At 40.2% G+C, this 19,177-nt stretch overlaps 1 protein-coding gene across 1 annotated transcript in view; it reads right to left on the reverse strand.

Annotated features, from left to right (window-relative positions):
* The window catches only part of HSD17B12 (hydroxysteroid 17-beta dehydrogenase 12), a 91,212-nt gene that overhangs the window by 11,733 nt on the left and 60,302 nt on the right, over positions 1-19,177 (reverse strand). The window contains exons 7-8 of the mRNA XM_029997858.1: positions 8,078-8,112; positions 2,527-2,608 (exon numbers count right to left, since the gene is read on the reverse strand). Of these exons, the coding sequence (XP_029853718.1) occupies positions 2,527-2,608; positions 8,078-8,112 (117 nt within the window). The remainder of the gene's footprint in view (positions 1-2,526; positions 2,609-8,077; positions 8,113-19,177) is intronic.

Below are 19,177 nucleotides of genomic sequence, written 5' to 3' on the forward strand. Positions count from 1 at the left end.
TTGCATTTAGTTTTATCACGTATACTTCAGTTCCATACTGTGTACCCGTATTCTGTCTTTATGGCATTAACTAGAGATCTTTCAGGGGAACATTTTAAAAGCCCCTGTAAGTACCTTTGGAAAAAAAAAAAATAAGACCAGCTCCAGAAAGTCAAAACTGTCCCAGTGACACAGAGAAACCAGAGCAGATAAATTTAACATGAAATGTAGATCTAGAGTAGTAACTTATGAACTGGTAAAATAAACCAGCCTATTATGGAGGAAGACTGGAAATTTCAGTAAAAGGAATGTTTGGCTAAGTGGGGAGCTTCTTGATGAACAAAAAATGAGCATGTGAGAGACAGAAGCAAGAAGAAGTAAACAAAAGAGAAACATAAAACATTATTGGGTACTTAGGAATAAAATCCAAGCTAGGAAAAGACTAGCAAAGGACATTAAGGGTAGCAGTAAAGGATCCTACAGGTACACTAGTTTCAGGAGGAATTTCAGAGAAATGGGCATCTGTTGATGGATGAGGGAGACAACCTAGAGATAAAGGATAGAAAAATGTTAAGTTATTCAACACTTCTCTTGCCTTTGCATAGCCAAAGTCTGCTCATATGCCTCTCTCAATGTACCGGTTTTGTTTAATGAAAAGGATAGGCAGAGGCAGCAACAATTTAGGGACTACTCAGAGAAGCTGGATGTATTCAAATCCATGGAGCCACCCTGGATTCACTCAAGAGTGCTGAAAGAACTAGTCCATATATAGAATATATAGACTATATATAGAATATATAGACTATATAGAAGCAATATAGAGGGACTGGTGAAGAAACATCTTCTAAAATGAAAGCGACTTAAGCACAATATTCTTTTCCCAAGAGATCAAACAGACTTTCAGAACCCTAAGCTAACCTACACATATATCAACAATTTACAAGCAAAAAGGAAGCTTTAACACATCAAAAACAGGAAAAAAGACACAGTGGACTCTGAGTGACCAAACTGTGTATATTGGATTAAGCCTAACTGCAGTGATCCTCAAAGGGCGCCCGTCCCTTCTACCACCATGCACTCTCAATACCTTCCTTCCATCTGATCCACCACTCGCTCATACAGACACAGAGTAAGTCTGTACACAAGTCTGCTGCCTACAATATCTGAAAAGCTATGGAAACTAGGGGACGTCTTTGACAACTGGAAGAGGGCTAACATATCCCTCCTTGAAAAGGCAAGAATGATCCCATCAGCTTTAACTCAGTTTGTGGAAAGATCATGGAGCCCTCCTCTTGGAATTAATTTCCAAGCATATAAAGAACAAGAAGATATATCAGAAACAGTCAACAGATTTATCAACAGCAAATCTTGTTTGACCAACTAAATTACTTTCTACAATGGAATGGACTAGCTTTGTAGAGGAGGGAAACAGATTGTTTTAATATATATAAACTCTATGCATGAGATGTATTTTCACTTCAGTAAAGCTTTTAACACCATGTTCTGCAGCATTATCATTTAGAAGTCAAGCAGATATGTGCTGAAAGGACAAACTGCTGGCCAGACTGAAAATTGGCTGGACCACCAGGCTCGAAGGGCCATGATTAATAGCTTGACATCTGGCTGATAACAAGCAGAGAGCCCTACAGATCAATACTGAAGCCCATATTCTTCAGTATCTCCTATCAGCAACCTAGATGATGACACAGAGCACACCCTCAGCAAGTTTGCAGACGACAACATTAGATGGAACGGCTGACATGACAGAGCTTCAGTCCAGAGAGACCCTGATAAACTTGATTATTGTTAAACATTGTGAGATTTCTTGACTGGCACAGAGTGAAGTGCAAAGTTCTGCATACAGAGTGGGATAACGCCATGCCTTAATTTTGGTCAAGTAGCAGCCCTGCTGAAAAGATCCTGGAATATATGGTGGCTGCCAGGGAGAAGATAAGCCAATAATCCACTCACTGCAAGAACAGCAAATGACGTACTAGGCTACGTTAGCAGGATGTATGGTCACCAGATCAAGGGAAGTTGACTATTTGGTAACGGCAAGGCCCTAGAGCTCTATACTTTCTTTTACCTGAAGTGCTAAACTTAAGGCAACTAATAAAAAAGGACAAATGTTTGCTTCCAGCAAGCACCAGAAGAGTCCTACTTAAATAAATATATATACATATATATTGAAGATACATATCTTCAGTAAGATCAGAGAAAAAAGCTTCAAAGTCAAAATAAGAAAGTGTGTTAAACTTAGTCAATGTCCTTTCTCGACCTCACACTAAGCTTGCTTGGTACACTAGCATCCTTTTCCATGTAAAAGTAGAATGCATGATGAAACATATAAAATAGTTGTTTCTGTGCCAGTAAACCCTTGTACCCATTTTTCTCTTGACCCTCCAGCTTCCACTATTGGAAAAATTTAAGTTAGAAACTCCGTACTTTTAGTTCATGAAAGCACCACTAGATGGACACCAAAACATTTATTCCTGTAGTGTTGGCTTATGTTTGACACTTGATTTCAGTGTGGAAAAGAACACTTACCTTGGTTGCAGAGTAAAGAGTCAGCAGTGGAGTTGGATACATCCCAGCAGCTGAGGAGATATTCAGGACTACCCCTTTTGATCTGAAAGGCAGCGAAGATACATTATCATGAAATAAAGGAAACATCTTTCACATTTCAGAAAATTACTGGAAGCCAAAAGAAAACCTTTAGAATGCAACTGAGATTAAGGTCTGTTTAAAAATCCCAACCAAATCCTAAACTGAAACTTACTAATATGACTTTAAGCACAATATAAGTATTCAAGCAGCTGGTATAAACCAGGAACAACTCCAAGGTCAATACAGCAAGAGAATCAAGCTCCATACATATACACACACACACTGGGCTAAACTATGTGAAACCGATTGAGTGAAGCCAGCGTAAGTCCAAAAGGCAACTTCTAAATCTTGGGCTAAGGTGTCAGAAATGGCAACACAAGTTTGTTGTATAGTTTACACTTTGATAATCCCTTTCATCTTCTAAATGTTACTTTATGATGGATCTTCAAGATAGGAAGTATCTGACTCTACTGCTCAAATACAGAAGTGTTTTAATATAGTATGGAAGATATTCAGTGGATGACTACAGAAGATAAGAATTGTTTTACAGCTGTATTACAGTAATAGTGAAGGTATTCCACAATAATATTTCAGTAAGGGTACCAGTCTGAAATTAGCTACCACCTGCTCTGCCAAGCGCTTCTAAAGCATGTGCAGGTAGGACAAAGTAAGACTCCTGGATTTCTCAACCCACTGACTGATTTTGAGCATGACTATTTCTGAGACTAGTTTTACATACAAACCCAGTCATATTATTTAGTGCTAGGTAGAAAGAAGAATTAGTTTTAAAAGCTTCAGGCAAATTAGGGCAAGTATGCTGTTAGAAGGTGCTACCAAACAGTCCAACACAGTGAAAGAAGCATCTCTGCTTCTTCTTACCCTGTAGTAACTTCAAGCCAGTTTACCTGAACATACTAAATATGCCATGTTTAGTGCAGAGTGAGAACATCCATGCAGGTAGGCTTCATGCAGCTCAACTCCTGCGGATTCACATATGAGTTTCTCATCATGTTTATTCATCTAGGTATAACCTATCCTGCTGCTGCCACAATGATTTAAGTAATCATCTTAAAAACAAACAGTTGAGTTTAGTGACCATTAAAAACTAAAACAATGTAGCTCTTTGAAAATCATGACAATAGATTCAAACCAACATGGCTGCTGCCATGATACAAGTGTGAATTAAATCTGTGATTGATTCACCTGTAGAAATGAGATGGCTAACATGACAGAAAAGAATCATTTCAGTCGTTCAGGATTTCAAACACCTTTGCCAAAGTTTGTTGTATTTTTCAGGACTCGTTAGTGAAGTAAAGTAGAATTGTGGATCAAAATATGTAGTATGGAGAAAATAAGACCACAAATTAGTAATGAATTTTCACAACAGCAAATGTTAACAGTGGATGCCAGAAGTTTTTCATATCAAGACAGGTGGTGCTTGTGATATTTATTCATGAGCTCAAATGGGGATTAGCAGTGAAATGAGTATTCGTGCAGTTTTTAAGAGATTACCAGATTGGAGAATACTATAAGGAACTTTTTAAAGAGCTCAGACTGCTATGTGAACAGACTACAGAATGGCAGATGAAAAATCAGTATTAACAAAACCAACAATGCATACTAAAGAAAATAATGTGACTTAATCACAAACCTTGCAGGACTCTAAATCAACTATCCGCTCCCTGGAAAACCTGAACAAAGTCTACAAGGAGTTCTCTTTTGTGCAGCAGTCACCAAAACCAACGAAAGAACAGGATGGTGGGAATGGCAGCGACAGATCCACCACCACTGAAATCTTGTATTACAGTCTATGGAACACTTTAATCCCTCCAAATATAGGACAAATATTAAGAACCTGATGATTTAAGAGAGGGAAAAAAGAAAAAAACCTGATACATTGATGAGGTGAAAAGATTGGTTGAATTTAGCTATTTAAGAGACTATTAAGAGCAGGCATGATAAGAGTATACAGACTAATGAATGACAAAGATCAAGATCTTGATTTATCTTCTCAGAATACAAAAGAAAGATGACATTTATTTAAATGAAAGAGTGAAATTTAGATCCGATAAAAGGAAGTGCTCTTCCCATATTCAGACTACAGGAGTACTTGCCACAAAACTTAATTGAGGACAAAAGCTTAACAGGATTCAAAAAAAGGGTAAGCATTTATATGGATAAACATGAGCTTCACGCTTATGAAACAAGCTGAAGCTTTAGAAGAGAGGCTGGCATTCAGGCTGTAAAGCGTAGGTCTTGCAGCATCTAGCTAGACTGCAGCTTCCCAGCAGGAGTAGTGACCATCATCTACGTGCAGTAAATTAATGTGACCCAGTGAAGAAAACCCTCTTGGAAACGCAACAAATTAATAGCAGCCCCTTGCAGAAGCTCCATGCATTGGTCTCTTTGAAACAGTCAATGCCACTGTGGGTTTTGTGGTTTGTGTTTTTTCTTTATAAAGAAAACAGTCCTGGCCTTAAAAGCTCATAACTTAAAACCTCCAGAGAAAAGGAAACTGAGAAGCATGCGTGTAGGGGGAACACTTCCAATGACTCCAATTACAATTTTGTTTCTTAGACGAATTGCAGAAGAAATGTTTTTAGTGAGGGATCTGAAGGACTACATGAGCATCCGTGCAGCAAAAAGAAATTTTGGCTCCATCCAACTCAACTGTGCAGTTAATGGGGGGGAAAAAAAAAAAAAAAAAAAAAAAAGAAAGCTGGTTAAGATGAAGAGAGCCAGGCCCACACCCTCACACCTCCCCATCATTCTACCTTAAGTGGTCCAGCACCGGGGAGGCTATATTTAGCCATCTCCCTGTTGCTGTGGCAACCAGCGCCTGCTCCAGCTGCACGCCAAGTGGAAAGAGCAAGCTTCCTCTGTAATGTAATTATGCACTTGCTACTTCCCTGGCAATAAATACCATAGTTTGATATTTGTCTAGAAACAGTCAACTGATTTTTGTTGTTGTTGGGTTTTTTTGTTTCCAAAGACATTCAAGCCTTGATTTTCAGTTCCGTGAGTTCCCACCTTAGACAGGAGCCTGAAAATTTACAGAGGAACTGCTCATTTAAGTGTAATAGGAAGCTGCAGATTATAAATTGTCATTTGAAGCGTTCAGAGTACAGGAGAAGAGCCACAGCAGAGAAACTAAACGCCATTACCAGAAGTGGCATTCATTTAATGCTGCTATGTTTATTATCAATAAAAAGTAACAGACACACCAAGATGCAGTTGTGTTTTCTCCTCACGGACCTGGATGCAAAGCATGTAAAGTCTGCTCTATTTCTGTATTTGTCTTGTAACATATTGCCATAAAACCAACATTCAAATACATAAAAGCATGCACTATAGCTAGTTGCAAGATGCTCTAGCATGCTCCGCCACATCTATATACTCAACATGCTATCCTCCTTGAACAAGTGAGGAATAACGATGGGATTCCTAGTCTAGTTTTATTCTTAGAGCCCGGAGCCCTTTTTCCTAACCCGCGGTCCCATGTGAGAAATTTATGGTTGGCCAAAAGAGCAGCGGAGTATAGCTACCATTCATTCATGCCCTTGGATTCGCTGGACAGCCACGTCCTCCTGTGGTTACAGACTCTTTAGTGGTGTTAATGGCCTGTGAGCTATGACTATGCAGGAGTTGGCAGCTGCAGACATTGCTGCTGTGCACTGCAAACCCAACTGACTTCACAAAACCAAACAGAAAATGGAAGCTTTGTCAAATATTTTTCCCTGGGACAGAAACCAAGGCCTTCATTCAAATGGAGCAGTCATTTAAAGTGGCTCCTCACACACAGTAAAAAGTTCAAGATGTGTACTTTTCCTTTTTTTTTTTTTTTTTTTTTTTTAAACCACTGTTAACCTTTTCTTTCTAAGCCTCTTATTGATCCTTGAGATTCCTGAGGTAATCACGTAGTTAGGAAAAGCGAGAAGAAACATGACATGGTGTGCTCAAGGGTAGTCAAAGCCAGAAGTCAGCAGGATCCTGGTTTGCTGCCTTTCATTCAAATCATCTTACCCATGTTAATATGTAACAGAAAAACATACACAGGTTATTTTATAAGTAGAGTATACATCATTCTGTCCTGAGAAGCTGAAGAGATCAACTCTGCCAAATGGATAACTACGACATTTCTTCAAAGAAGAAACTGAGGCAAGAAATTAAGAGCTTCAAAGTTCCAAAAATTATAACAAAACAACATTAAATCCTTCAAAAGCAGAGTGGCTTTGGTCATGTTGGCATCTTCAGAGGGCAATAGTTTCACAAAAGGCAGGTCCCTTTACCTGTCAATAATAGTACATGGGAAAGGAGTAACTTTTGACTTAGAAGCCCTGAGTAGCTACCACCACTGTACTATAATCCTCATCCTCTACTCCAGCTGTATTGGGAAATATTACACCTCTGCCCCAGAGCTCTGTCTTGGGTCTTCCTTTTTAATTCACGTTTCTTTACATTAAATAAATTCATTCTTATCTCCTGATTGTTTAACTAAAAATCTAAGCTCACCATCACCCCGATGTGCTAGACACCGACTCCCATACTGGCCGCTAGCTCTGACAGTTTGTACCCATGAAGAAACTTTTTTTTAGATGTGAAACATTTGCTCTGCATCTGTGCAACACTTGAATAATTGAATCCCGATCTGCAATGAAGACTCGCAGATAGTGGGATGATACAAGAAATAGCAATTTTTTTTTCTTAATCTTCATCAGATTTGGAGTTTTGCCCCATATATATGTTCCTCCTACAGTATTCATTTGGAGGCAATACTGTGGTGACTGTCACGCATGGTTCTACACAGCTTTCCTCAGTATTGACAGCATAGCTCAGACCTGACCTAGGGCAACCCCCAGCAAGCCGGGGTTAGCACCGCAACAGAGATGGCGAACGCCCTGGGACAGTCGACATCAGCCAGAACACAGCCTGGAGGGACTACATGGAAACCGTGCACCTTTTAGTTTCACCTGGGAGCTAGCTAGGAAGTCAGTACACGTCTTCCGCGGCGACAGCGGTGTGCATTAACTCTTATTTTAAAGAGCTGGTCTCCAATTCTACTTTTCCAAATGATCACAGCCTTTCCTCAATATACCTCCTACTGTATAATGAAAACATATTCTTTGCATCCATTTTACTTACAATGACTTAGAGAAATAGCCTTAAGAAGGTTATTCCCAGGAACTGTAACCACCCCCTCAGAATAGCAGGTTGTTGAGTTAGTGCTGATGAGTCAGACAGGCTTTTTAATTCTGTTCTAAAAGGAATCACCACAACAGTGGAAAAGGGAGAGGAAAAATAAAAAGGGAATCGAGTGGAAAAGGCTTCCACCGTCTGATGATTCATGCACCATCAGCGTGACTCACCCAGCATTACTCTGCCATTAAAACATGGAGACTAGGCTGATTAGTCACAGTAATGAATTTTTCAAGAAAGGATTCTCCCCTATAAATAATGATGACTTTGTCTGGATAGTGTTAGCGTGACTCACCTTTCCAGCATGCCGGGCAGCACCAATCGTGTCATCTGCAAAAAGAAAACATTCGTGATGGCTGAGAATGCAGACACCAGACAGCCAGAGACCGAGGGAAGCCTCCCTTCCTCCCAGAAGCAGCTGCCACCCCCTCCACCCCAACCAAGGCTTGGGGAAGCAGAGACCATACTTTGCGTAGGCAGTTTATTTTTATTCTACCTGGATAACTTGGCTCTGTCAAGTAGTGTGTGCACTGAATCTGGTGAACCCATCCAGCTAGTAGCATAAGTACAATAAGAGTAAATAAAAAGATGTCTTTACTGCTCTGCAGCATCCGTGGCCTCTAAAGAACATTAAAACACCAGAGTACTATGGTACATGGATGATCTTTCTCTCCCCACAAAAAAGCATCTGTCTTCCTCAAGACTGACTAAATTTACCACCTATGCCAAGACTCCAGACAATATCCAATGATTTTAGCTAGGCTTACTGAACTGCTGATTTTAAGTTAAAAATAAATTGTGAAGCAGCAAGAGCACTGGAGAGAACTAGTGAAGGTAAGTTTCCTACATTATGTTACCTACAGAAAACTTTTCAGACCCCAAAACATTTTTTGCTGATTACACAGATGTTTTCACACTGAAGAACCTACAGCCCCATGAGGAAAGTAACCTGGCAAACCTCCTCACTGCTCTGGAAGCTCCTGCCTTCGTTATGACTCTAAGCAATCTGGCTGAAAGATTCTCCAGAGCAGTAATCCTAAAACAAGCTTCCCAGTTACAGACAAAGCAGCTCTGACAAGGGAAACAAATCAAGCATTGATCCAAACTTTGGCAAATTTTTAATTAGTGTGAAATAGTTAGTTTTTCTACTACTAATTACTACCATCCTAAAATACAATTTAAATCCAAAATTTCTGCCTTTAAGAAATAATGTCATCAAAGTTCAGCTTGTGCCAAATACTACCCTGCCCCCAACCAACTGTGTTAATGTCACTGATGTCAAAGACAGATCAGACATGAAATATAAATTGTTACCACTTTTCACATCTTTAAAAGGTGTTGCAACAAAGTTCTTCAGAACACAGTGAGGAGGGGGTAATAAAATACTAATAGCACCAAAACGTAAGGGTCCTTCCACTGATACCAAATTACCTTAATAACTTAAAACATGAAACATTTGAGTAGTATGGGAGGAAAAACACACACACACAAAAAAAAAGAAATCAACATATACAGGAGCACAAAACACCTGTAAGCACTTTTATTACAAAGAAACAAATCTTATTATAGCAAGCTATTCATATTACTATCACCACTGCATTAGCCCTTACATATGACTGAACCTGGGTTTGGGTTTTTTTGTTTGTTTTTATTTTTAAATTATAAAACATACCCTTTCAGCAATAAAGGAGAAAAATTGCAAAAGAAAACAAAATTTCAGTTCACTCCAGTTGACATGCAAAGATGATGCTAGAGAAGGGCTGTGTTTTTGTATTTTATTGGCATTTCTCACTTAGAATAGATTCTGCCATCAGCCATGCTGCATGACAGCTTCGATAAGGGACTGTACAGGCAGGAGTTGAACAGACATTACTTTCATGAAGTCTGCTGTTGACATATTTAACTCTCAGCACTGCTCCAGAAGTCAAACTAAGTATTTAGAGTTGGTAAACATCACCAAGCCAAACAGATCTGATGCAACTTCAGAAAACCCTCTAACATTAAGTATACATGAGCTTCTTCATACACTAATGCTTCAAAAAAAAAAAAAAAAAAAAAGAGAGATGTGGAAACAATTATTTATTTCAATGTTAAAGGATAAAGAATGATTTAGGCTGATTTTAAGACTAGTTCAAGACAGGCAGATCTTTTATCTGGTGCAAGCTTTACAATCTCTCCCCTAGATCCCTTGGCCAAAAGCGGCATACTGTTTCTTGCCTCTCAGAGCAGTGTAATGCTGCATATCATCTCCATAGATTGACATATGGACATGGACTGAAATTGCCTTTCCTTAGGCAACCCATAAATGGTCTGAAAAAACAGTACCGGACCTCCTATTGTAACGCAGAGAGGACCCCACATTTGAAACTGTCATAAATTCACACAAATGCATTCATGGTCTAAATCCAAATTGCAACCCACCAAGCAGCTCAAACAGCATATCACGAACCTGCTGGTTACTATTGATATCCCAACAAGACCACAGAAAAAACATGCTACAATAATTGTTTGACTTGTATAAATTAGAAAACTATGAAGCCATTGAGAGTTGAGATATAACAATAGGTACACAGTTCAGGTAGAAATCAAGAAGTCTCTCACCACTGGCTGTGTTAAATAGTCTGTTTCTAAAGTTCAGCTGTGGTTCTAATACCACAGGTTTTTTTCCCCTCCACAGAAAAACACTTGATGGCAAAACCGAATTTCATACTCAACATCACTTCCATTTGTTTCCATTAAAATTAATATTTTGAAGGAATTTCAAAAATCTGTGAAATAGGGCAAAACTGTTTTTCCTATCTGGATTTTTACATCTTGTGATGTGTGAAAAGAGATATATGAGTAGTCAGTATCTTTATGTACAGAAAAAATACCGGTTTTTGAAAGAATAAAATAACAGAAGGCAGCTCTCTGAGTCAGTCTCACCTCACCCAGCCAAGTCCACACTCAGACTGTTCCAGCAGTGCAAGAATACTATTGGAAAAATGCTGGCAGGGCATTCTGCAGCCATATTCAGGTCTAGCAAATTTATACATTGTACACACACGCAAAATATTCCCAGCATTAATTCAAATAAAATAATCTAACAGAAATGTGGTTTTGCCACTAATAACAGTGTCCATACGTGCTTGCATGATCTTTATCCATAATAGTTGAACTGGTTAACACTCCTGTCTTCAGTAGCTGTAATCTCAGACTGCCATCATGAAATAGGCAGTTCAACAACAAACATCTAGAATTGAATAAACATCTTCCAGGTAAAGAATCCAAATTTTAGCTACGTCTGTAATGGGGTGTATTTTGTAAGTGCCAAAGCATTGCAAGTCTGAGACTATAGGAATTAGCATGTAGGATGCCAGAGAACTCTATGGTAGTTTGTTTCTCTGAAGGCGATCTAATAAAGGAAGAAGAAAGTGGCAGGAAACATGAGATTGGGAACTACCCTAAGAAGAGTGCCTTCAGTTGGTGGTTACTGAACTCACTTAGGCTTCCTTCACATAACCATTTTTCTGAGCGAATACTACTTTCCACAGAAATACCAGTGCTGCAGTTGAAAATATGAATGTTCCCAGGACTCTGAAGGCTCAGGTAATTTCAGACAAGTAGCCAGACACTAGGCTGTGTCAAAACTGCCAGCTTATCCAAAGCAAACTGTTTTTTCTTTCTGAGAGTTTGCACTAGAGCAGAGTGAGAACGTGTGTGTGCATCCAAGAAATTTTCTCAGGACAGTCTCCTCGACATAAAAAATTAACAACTTCTGATATTTTATCTAGTCTGGCAAAAAGTTATGTTTAGCACACAACCATGAACCAGTAGCTGTTGAGGTTCTTCTGCTTGTTTGTTTTTCAGTGATTTCACATATACACATAACGATACCATAGAGTTTGGGGTATAGTTCCTTTGGTTTGGAGGGCTGCATTATTTTTAAGTCACCTTCTTTCACACCTAACCCTCCAGCTCCTAAGTTCCAGGAGGCTCACAGCAAATGGCTAACTTAAGGCAGAGATTCATTACAGACCATTTCATTAATCTGTTACAGGCAGCTATCATTTCTTGATGTCCATTTATCTGCAACTGCATTTATGACATGCCTGGCAAGCACTGGTTGTATTGTCCACTCTTCCTCACCAGACCTGTCTTCTACCTTCTAATTTTGGAAAAAGGAACACCACTTTTAGTCTAAAGAAGCTGAGATTCCTACTTGCAGATACAAAAATGCACTGCCATATGGCTAGATTTATGTTCTAAAACAGGTGCTATACTTAAAATTTCCTATTAGAGGACTAACAAATAATAGTTAGAAGTTATAACCATGCATTTCCAGTGTTTTTTCCTCAGAAGAAAAATCTCCCATTCTTAGTGATCACCGAGTTGTAGTCTTCTCTCACTCTGATCCAAGCAATAGCTCAGGAGCAGAGCTTAGGGAAAGAATAATAATTTGTAAAGTTTTGAATACCTTTCAAGTGATATTCGCTCAGACTTCTAAAATACAGTAAGAAAAGCTGAGGTAAATATTCAAAGTCATCCTTCACATCTTATAGGCCACACAATTGTTATACAAAGCCAGAAGTCTAATACCACTGTTGTACATTTAGAGACAAATCATTCTATGGTATGACGTTATGACTGCAAGTCACTCTTTCCACTTCCAAAAGGTATAATGATCTGTAATTAAGCCTATGCAAGTACAACAAAGGATGAAGCTAGAGAACTTGGACAAATTTTCTACTTTGTCATGCAGCTAAGAAGCTTCCTTCAGATCTCATTCATGCATCTAGGGTAAAATTATAACAACTCAAAGCAACACAATTTTTAAAGATCAGCAACTCCCCGTTGTGCACCCACTGATGTACAAAAACATCATTGCTACTGTAAGATAATTTGTAGTTGCCTGGGCAGAGGATTCACACAAGTTCACAAATGCACTAGCTGTTTAACAAATAGTTAACTGACACCATGCCTATGCAACACTTACCCACAGACCTTACACTGAAAGAACTAAGGAACTGTACTCATGCACTGGTAGTTAAATTGATCATGAAACCTATTCTCAGCATCCACTGTTAAGTTTTTTTAACATCTCTTTTGAAACAGTAACTTCTTAATGCAGCTCATACCCCAACCTGAACAAGAATTATTTATATTTGTGAAAAATGGCAAGTAAACCTGATGTCAATTCAACAGAAAATCACAGTAACCCCTGTGGCAAGGTAAGTAACCAGAAAGGGGCACTGGACATACAAAGGGAACTACGAACATAACATACTGCAAGTTCATTGTCAGGGACTTTCCTTTGAGCAACAGTTTCAGGAGAGAAAGTTTTCCCTATTTATTGCCACAAACTTTCAGGGTCCAATTTACAAAGGAAAGCTCTCAAAATAACTATCCCTACCCCAAGGCTGAACTTTCTCTTTTCAAGATGTGGAATACCTATTTGTCTCAACCCCAAATCTACAAAAAGCCACAGAAGTCCAGGATTTCCTAAATTTCCCCAAGTTACTTGTACTTTGAAGAAAAATCCCCAGTGCTTCCCTGACTATTGCCGAAAAGTATTTACCACAGTTACATTTCCCTTATTCCAGCTTCCTGCATATCATGCTCTCCGGTTCAAAGTCAGCAAGGTGGCAAACCGCAGCATTTAATTTCTCCCTCTGGACCATCTGAATGATATTCATGACCACCTTCACAGAACACTCGCTCCTCTTCCAAGCATTGGCAACTGTCCCTCTCTGTTATAAACTTATATTATATACTTGGCTAAATCATCATCCTCCCTTTGATTATGACTTTGAATATAAATGTAAAGAAACCTCTTGACTAGACTGAAATACACACACACACACAGAGTGATCTCATCACAACTGAGTGTTGCCACTTCCCTCAGAATTATGTTCCACTTACTGTGATCCTCTCCTATACACAGCAAATACAAAAATTCACATAGGGTTCTAGCAGGGCACAAGCAACTATCATCTGATTTCTGGTAAGGTACCTTTACAGATGTGGTATTAGGCTACACTAGCCCATCTGAACACTCATGGGAGAGAGAGAGAGAGAGGTAATTTCCTACTGTCTTTCAGGATTATTGCTCCCCAGGCTTTTCTTCTTTCTGCGCACAGATCTGCAAAAGAATATTTCCCCTCCTTCTCAAATACACTAGCTTCTTCTCCCCCTTTCAATTTTATATCGATTGTGGGGTTTTGTTATCAGGTTGGGGTATTTTTTCCCTAAACTCACAGTTTCAGTCTTTGTAGGTAGAGTTGTTCCCTTGTCCTGTCTGGGATTCAAAACCTGGTATAATTTACCTCTCACTCCTCTTCCATTAAGAGGGCAGCTGACACTAGATCTCTCAGTTCAACACAAAGTATTTATGCATTTTGAAGTCTTAAGCAAATTATAAGCTTCTCAAATACGGTGATGATAAAAATCCTCGATCTTGTAGGCCAATTATCCCTTTGTACTTGACACTCAGTATAAAACATTAGTACAGTGATCAAGGCGAAGATTAGCACAGACACCAAGGCATGTACATATATGAAATTTACTCTCCCCCTTCCTCTGTTAATGCCAATTTCCAACCGAAGCCTGGCCTGCAAGCCTAAAATTTACATTCCCCCACAACATAATAGCTTGCAAACCAATTCAGCTCCTTGCTTAATCAACCGCTAAGCCAGCACTCCCTCAACTATTTAGTCCTACTCATTTTTCAAGAGAACACAAGTTTATGCCTCACTCCCAATGCAATTAGCATATTGCGATGCTGCAAACAGAAATAACATACTTGCTGTTCCTTACATACAAAGTACCTCTTGTGGCTTTCAAAGGAGAAAGAAGGGCTCCCTGAAGTATGTGAAACTGGTCTCTATGGTCGTTACCTACCCATTTTTTCCACTGGACAGCAAGTCTAGCATCCTTGGCTTTCAGGACATTAATCCAAGAGCCAAATCAAGTTTAATTGTTTTTCCAGGTGAAATCAAAGGCTGTAGCATACAATGGTGAATTGAGACAAGAAAATGCAGTTGATACAGGGGAACTATAGGTGAAAACTATACAGAGCAACCATAATTTTGGCTCTTCAACACTTGATGGTTAGTGAAAAACACCAAGGCTTTTGACCTGATATTTTATTCAGTGCCAGAAATATGTTTGGTTTGTGTCTCAAAATGCGGTATCAAAAAATTATAATACAAACCCATGTTGCCTGAACTGCCACCAACAAACACTAAAGAAAAGTTCCACTTTTTAAATCCCTCCAGAAGCCTGAGAGGAGGTTATGACAGGAACCATGAAACTTCGCATACTACCCCACCTTCTTCCTCATTTACCTGTCAACTCAATCCTTGTATAAGTCTCAAGCTTTCCTGAGAAAATAGCACAAACAAAAATACTTTGTTCTATTTATGTGTTGTGGTTTAACCCCAGCCAGCAACTAAGCGCCATGCAGCCACTCTATCACTCCCCTGGCTCAGCTGGACAGGGGAGCGAAAACATAACAAAAGGCTTGTGGGTTGAGATAAGGACAGGGAGAGATCACTCAACCAATTACCATCACGGGTAAAACAGACCTGACTTGGGGAAAATTAACTTTATTGCCAATCAAATCAGAGTCAGGTAATGAGAAATAAAAACTAAATCTTAAAACACCTTCCCCCCCACCCCTCCCTTCTTCCCAGGCTTAACTTTACTCCCAATTTTTTCTACCTCCTCCCCCCAGCAGCGCAGGGGGACGGGGAATGGGGGTTACGGGCAGTTCATCACACATTGTCTCTGCTGCTTCATCCTCTTCAGGGGCAGGACTCATCACACTCTTCCCCTGCTCCAGTGTGGGTCCCTTCCACAGGCTGCAGTCCTTCAGGCACAGACTGCTCCAGCGTGGGTCCCCCGTGGGGTCACAAGTCCTGCCAGAAAACCTGCCCCAGCGTGGGCTCCTCTCTCTCCATGGGTCTACAGGTCCTGCCAAGAGCCTGCTCCAGCACGGGCTTCCCACGGGGTCACAGCCTCCTTCGGGCATCCCCCTGCTCCGGCGTGGGGTCCTCCCTGGGCTGCAGGGGGAGATCTGCTCCCCCGTGGACCTCCCTGGGCTGCAGGGGGACAGCCTGCCTCACCGTGGTCTTCCCCACGGGCTGCAGGGGAATCTCTGCTCCGGCGCCTGGAGCATCTCCTCCTTCTGCACTGACCTGGGGGGCTGCAGGGTTCTTTCTCTCACATGTTCTCACGTCTGTCTCCAGCTGCTGTTTCTGTGCCTGCTGCAACTTTCTTCCCTTCTTAAATCTGTTCTCCCAGAGGCGCTGCTGCCATCACTGATGGGTTCGGCCTTGCCCAGTGGTGGGCCCGTCTTGGAGCCGGCTGGCATTAGCTCTGTCGGACATGGGGGAACCTTCTGGCAGCTTCTCACAGAAGCCACCCCTGTAGCCCCCCTGCTACCAAAACCTTGCCATGCAAACCCAATGCATTATGGCACCACCAAGACCCAAAGCACTTCTTGTTTTATATATCATATGAAGAACAGAATAATTCCTGCGCTGCACATCACCATAAAAATGCAACATTTCCCAGAGAGCTTAAAAAGAATCTACTGTAGTTGGGGGGGGGCAGGCAGGGCATCGTTCAGTCACGTTTTTTAACCAGTATTTTACAAGATATGAGATTTCCAACGTGTTTTACGTAGTTTTACGTAGCTTGTCTTCAGCGGTATACAGGTTGCTTTGAAGGCAGATCACAGTAATCACAACACTTCATGCCAGACTGATTGAGCCCCAAAATTGCACCACTGTGGGTGGAGTTCATGGGTGACCTAACCCAATAGCGCTCTTAGGACAGGATGGGGGCAGGCAGCATGGAACAGGATTTGGAAAGACACATTTTTAAAAGCTCTGATGGGAAACAAGTTCTCAAACATTATGGAGAATTTCATAGCATTAGATCCTTTACAGCTGGAAAAAGTATTAAACAGCAGGACCAACTAGGCTGATTATTTATCCTGTGAGGTGAAGATGGGGTCTTATCTCTCAGTGCACCCCTTCTTACATGCTGCATATCCCCATGGAAATCCAATGAGCTGCCCAACAAAGAAAAAGATGGGTCAAAACGTAAGGGATGAATGTTACCCTTCAAAAATGCCTACACTTGTGGCAACAAAACAGACCTTAACTTTCTGCAGAATCAAACTTTGCCGAATACCTTGACCTTCCCACTTCAAGCCTAAGGAGCGTTTCAGCCAGAACTGAAGTGGAGGTATTTGACGTGTGCCAGAAGAGTTAGGCTGTCCAACAGAGGTGTTGCTGATGGCACATGGTGGAGGTTACTGAGAAGACAGGGGGTATCATTACCTTTTAAGCACTGAGGAAGTTTGGTCCAAAAGGCAAGGAAGCGAATGGCAATGCTCCAGAGTACGACAGTAGGCAGTTTATGTGACAACTCTGAGGAGGATCTGGAGATACTGTGAGCAGAGCCTGAATGGGTACTAGCAAAACCTGCTCTGCCTCTCCTGTACCCTCACCTTTTCAGCAGACCTTCATCTCCTTGCTTAATAACTCGGTGCTCTCTTCCATCTCAAATTTCATGTTTTTAATCAGGCCAGAAGAGAGAATTTTATTGTTTTTTTTAAACACACTTATACCCCTGGATAAGAGATGATATCAACCTAAAATACTGAACTAAATATTCACAGGATTACATCCCAAAAATCTAAGTGAAAGGACACACAGACTTTTCCTAAAATTATTTTTTCCTACCATGATTCTCTGATTCTATGGGTTCTCCTGAAAAAATGACTTACAGATGGTACATATCTCTAATGTGCTCCTCTCCCCCAAAACAGTAAGCATCTGGCATGCCTACTGTTTAATTACACAACAGGCTCATGCAGGAGGAAACATTTTCAAGCCTGGAAGCTTATGCTCAAATTCTGATTATGCCCAGTAGCAGGAGCTGTTCACGGTCAAGAAAAAAAAAGTTTTCAAACAGAAGGAAAAACACTATTAACACACAGCAAGTAGATCTTCAGTAAGTTTTTATACGTGTGAAGACAAACATGTTAGAATGAGAAGAGGCTGACAGGATGCAAATTTTAAAAGAAGCTGTATGACAACTTCGTTAAATTGTTGACCGCCACTGATTATAAACATGATGACTCAAGCCACAAAATAGCGCTAGTTTATTCTGGAAGCCAATATAATGGAAGCCATATAATCTGACTGCATCTCTGGAATTTTAGGTGTATACTGAGTTAAAGTAGACCTCAACAATTGTTCTACCCCACCATCTTCTGAAATAGATTTTAAAGTAGTTCATCTGTAACTTTTCTATTTTAACAAAATGCTTCCAGGAAGACTGACACCCCAAATTCTTTAATCACTGAATACTGCACTCCCTCTGCTGGCACAGCACAGATGTCACACCTTAGCAGAGGCATTCTGCTGATTACACTCAACTCCAACTAAGAGGTCTATGCATGACAACATTTCTTCAGATTTATACCTGGTGTAGCTCTGTTAACATTAAAAAAAGTCTGCTAAATGACTTCCATAAGAGAAAACTTTCAAAGGTGCCATTAAAAACTGATTTCTGTGATGAAATCTTGCAGGAGCGCAACAAGACACCATGGGCCACAGTCCTACTCGGTCAACTAAAAATCTGTACTCGTCAGGCTAGCAGTCATTTTCTAGGTGAAAAGTTTCTAAAGACTCATTGTTGTAGTACTTCTAACTTTGCAACAAGTAGTTCTAAGATGTCAAATAAAACACACAGGAAAGTGAGAGTTAGCAGCAGCAAGCTCACATTAACAATCCCATTCAGTCACGCAACAGTTGCATCTTCATATTTTACCTATGTTTTAATAAGGTGTGAAAATCTTACAGAAGCACTGTTTTAAGAGGTCCTCTGCCTCCTCACATGGAAACAAAACACTTACAGTTTAGACTCTCCGAGAGCACCATACTAGATGAATTTAGTACTTGACCTAATCAGACCAGCTGCAAAGAAGTAAAAATCTTTCAAGACAGCTTTGAACATCTAGTATTTTAGCTTTGAGGCAAAAGGTTAACCCTCAGCTAATGGAGATTCAAGTTTTGTTATGCATAAGAAGAGAAAGTTAAGGTTTAGCAGTGAATAATCACAAGGGGCTTCTGCAGCACTCACTGGAAATAGACTGACTCCCTATGTCACATAAGCAGCTGCTATTCCCTCTGCCCCTTTTAAGTTTTGAAATACTAGGATGAAAATCTGATTTTTGAATGGGCCTCATATTAACAAACAAGGGAAGAGCCATATGTTTTAGCCTGAAGTCAGGTTGATTTCTTCTCAATAAAAACTTCAGTTTAAGTATCAAAAAGGGAAGGTAACTTTACTTCAAAAGTTAATGCACCCTTCCGTGAACTTCGTTTTCCTTCTTGCT

The sequence above is a fragment of the Aquila chrysaetos genome, chromosome 2 (genome assembly GCF_900496995.4).
Source record: "Aquila chrysaetos chrysaetos chromosome 2, bAquChr1.4, whole genome shotgun sequence".
In the NCBI taxonomy this organism is placed as follows: Eukaryota; Metazoa; Chordata; class Aves; order Accipitriformes; family Accipitridae; genus Aquila; species Aquila chrysaetos.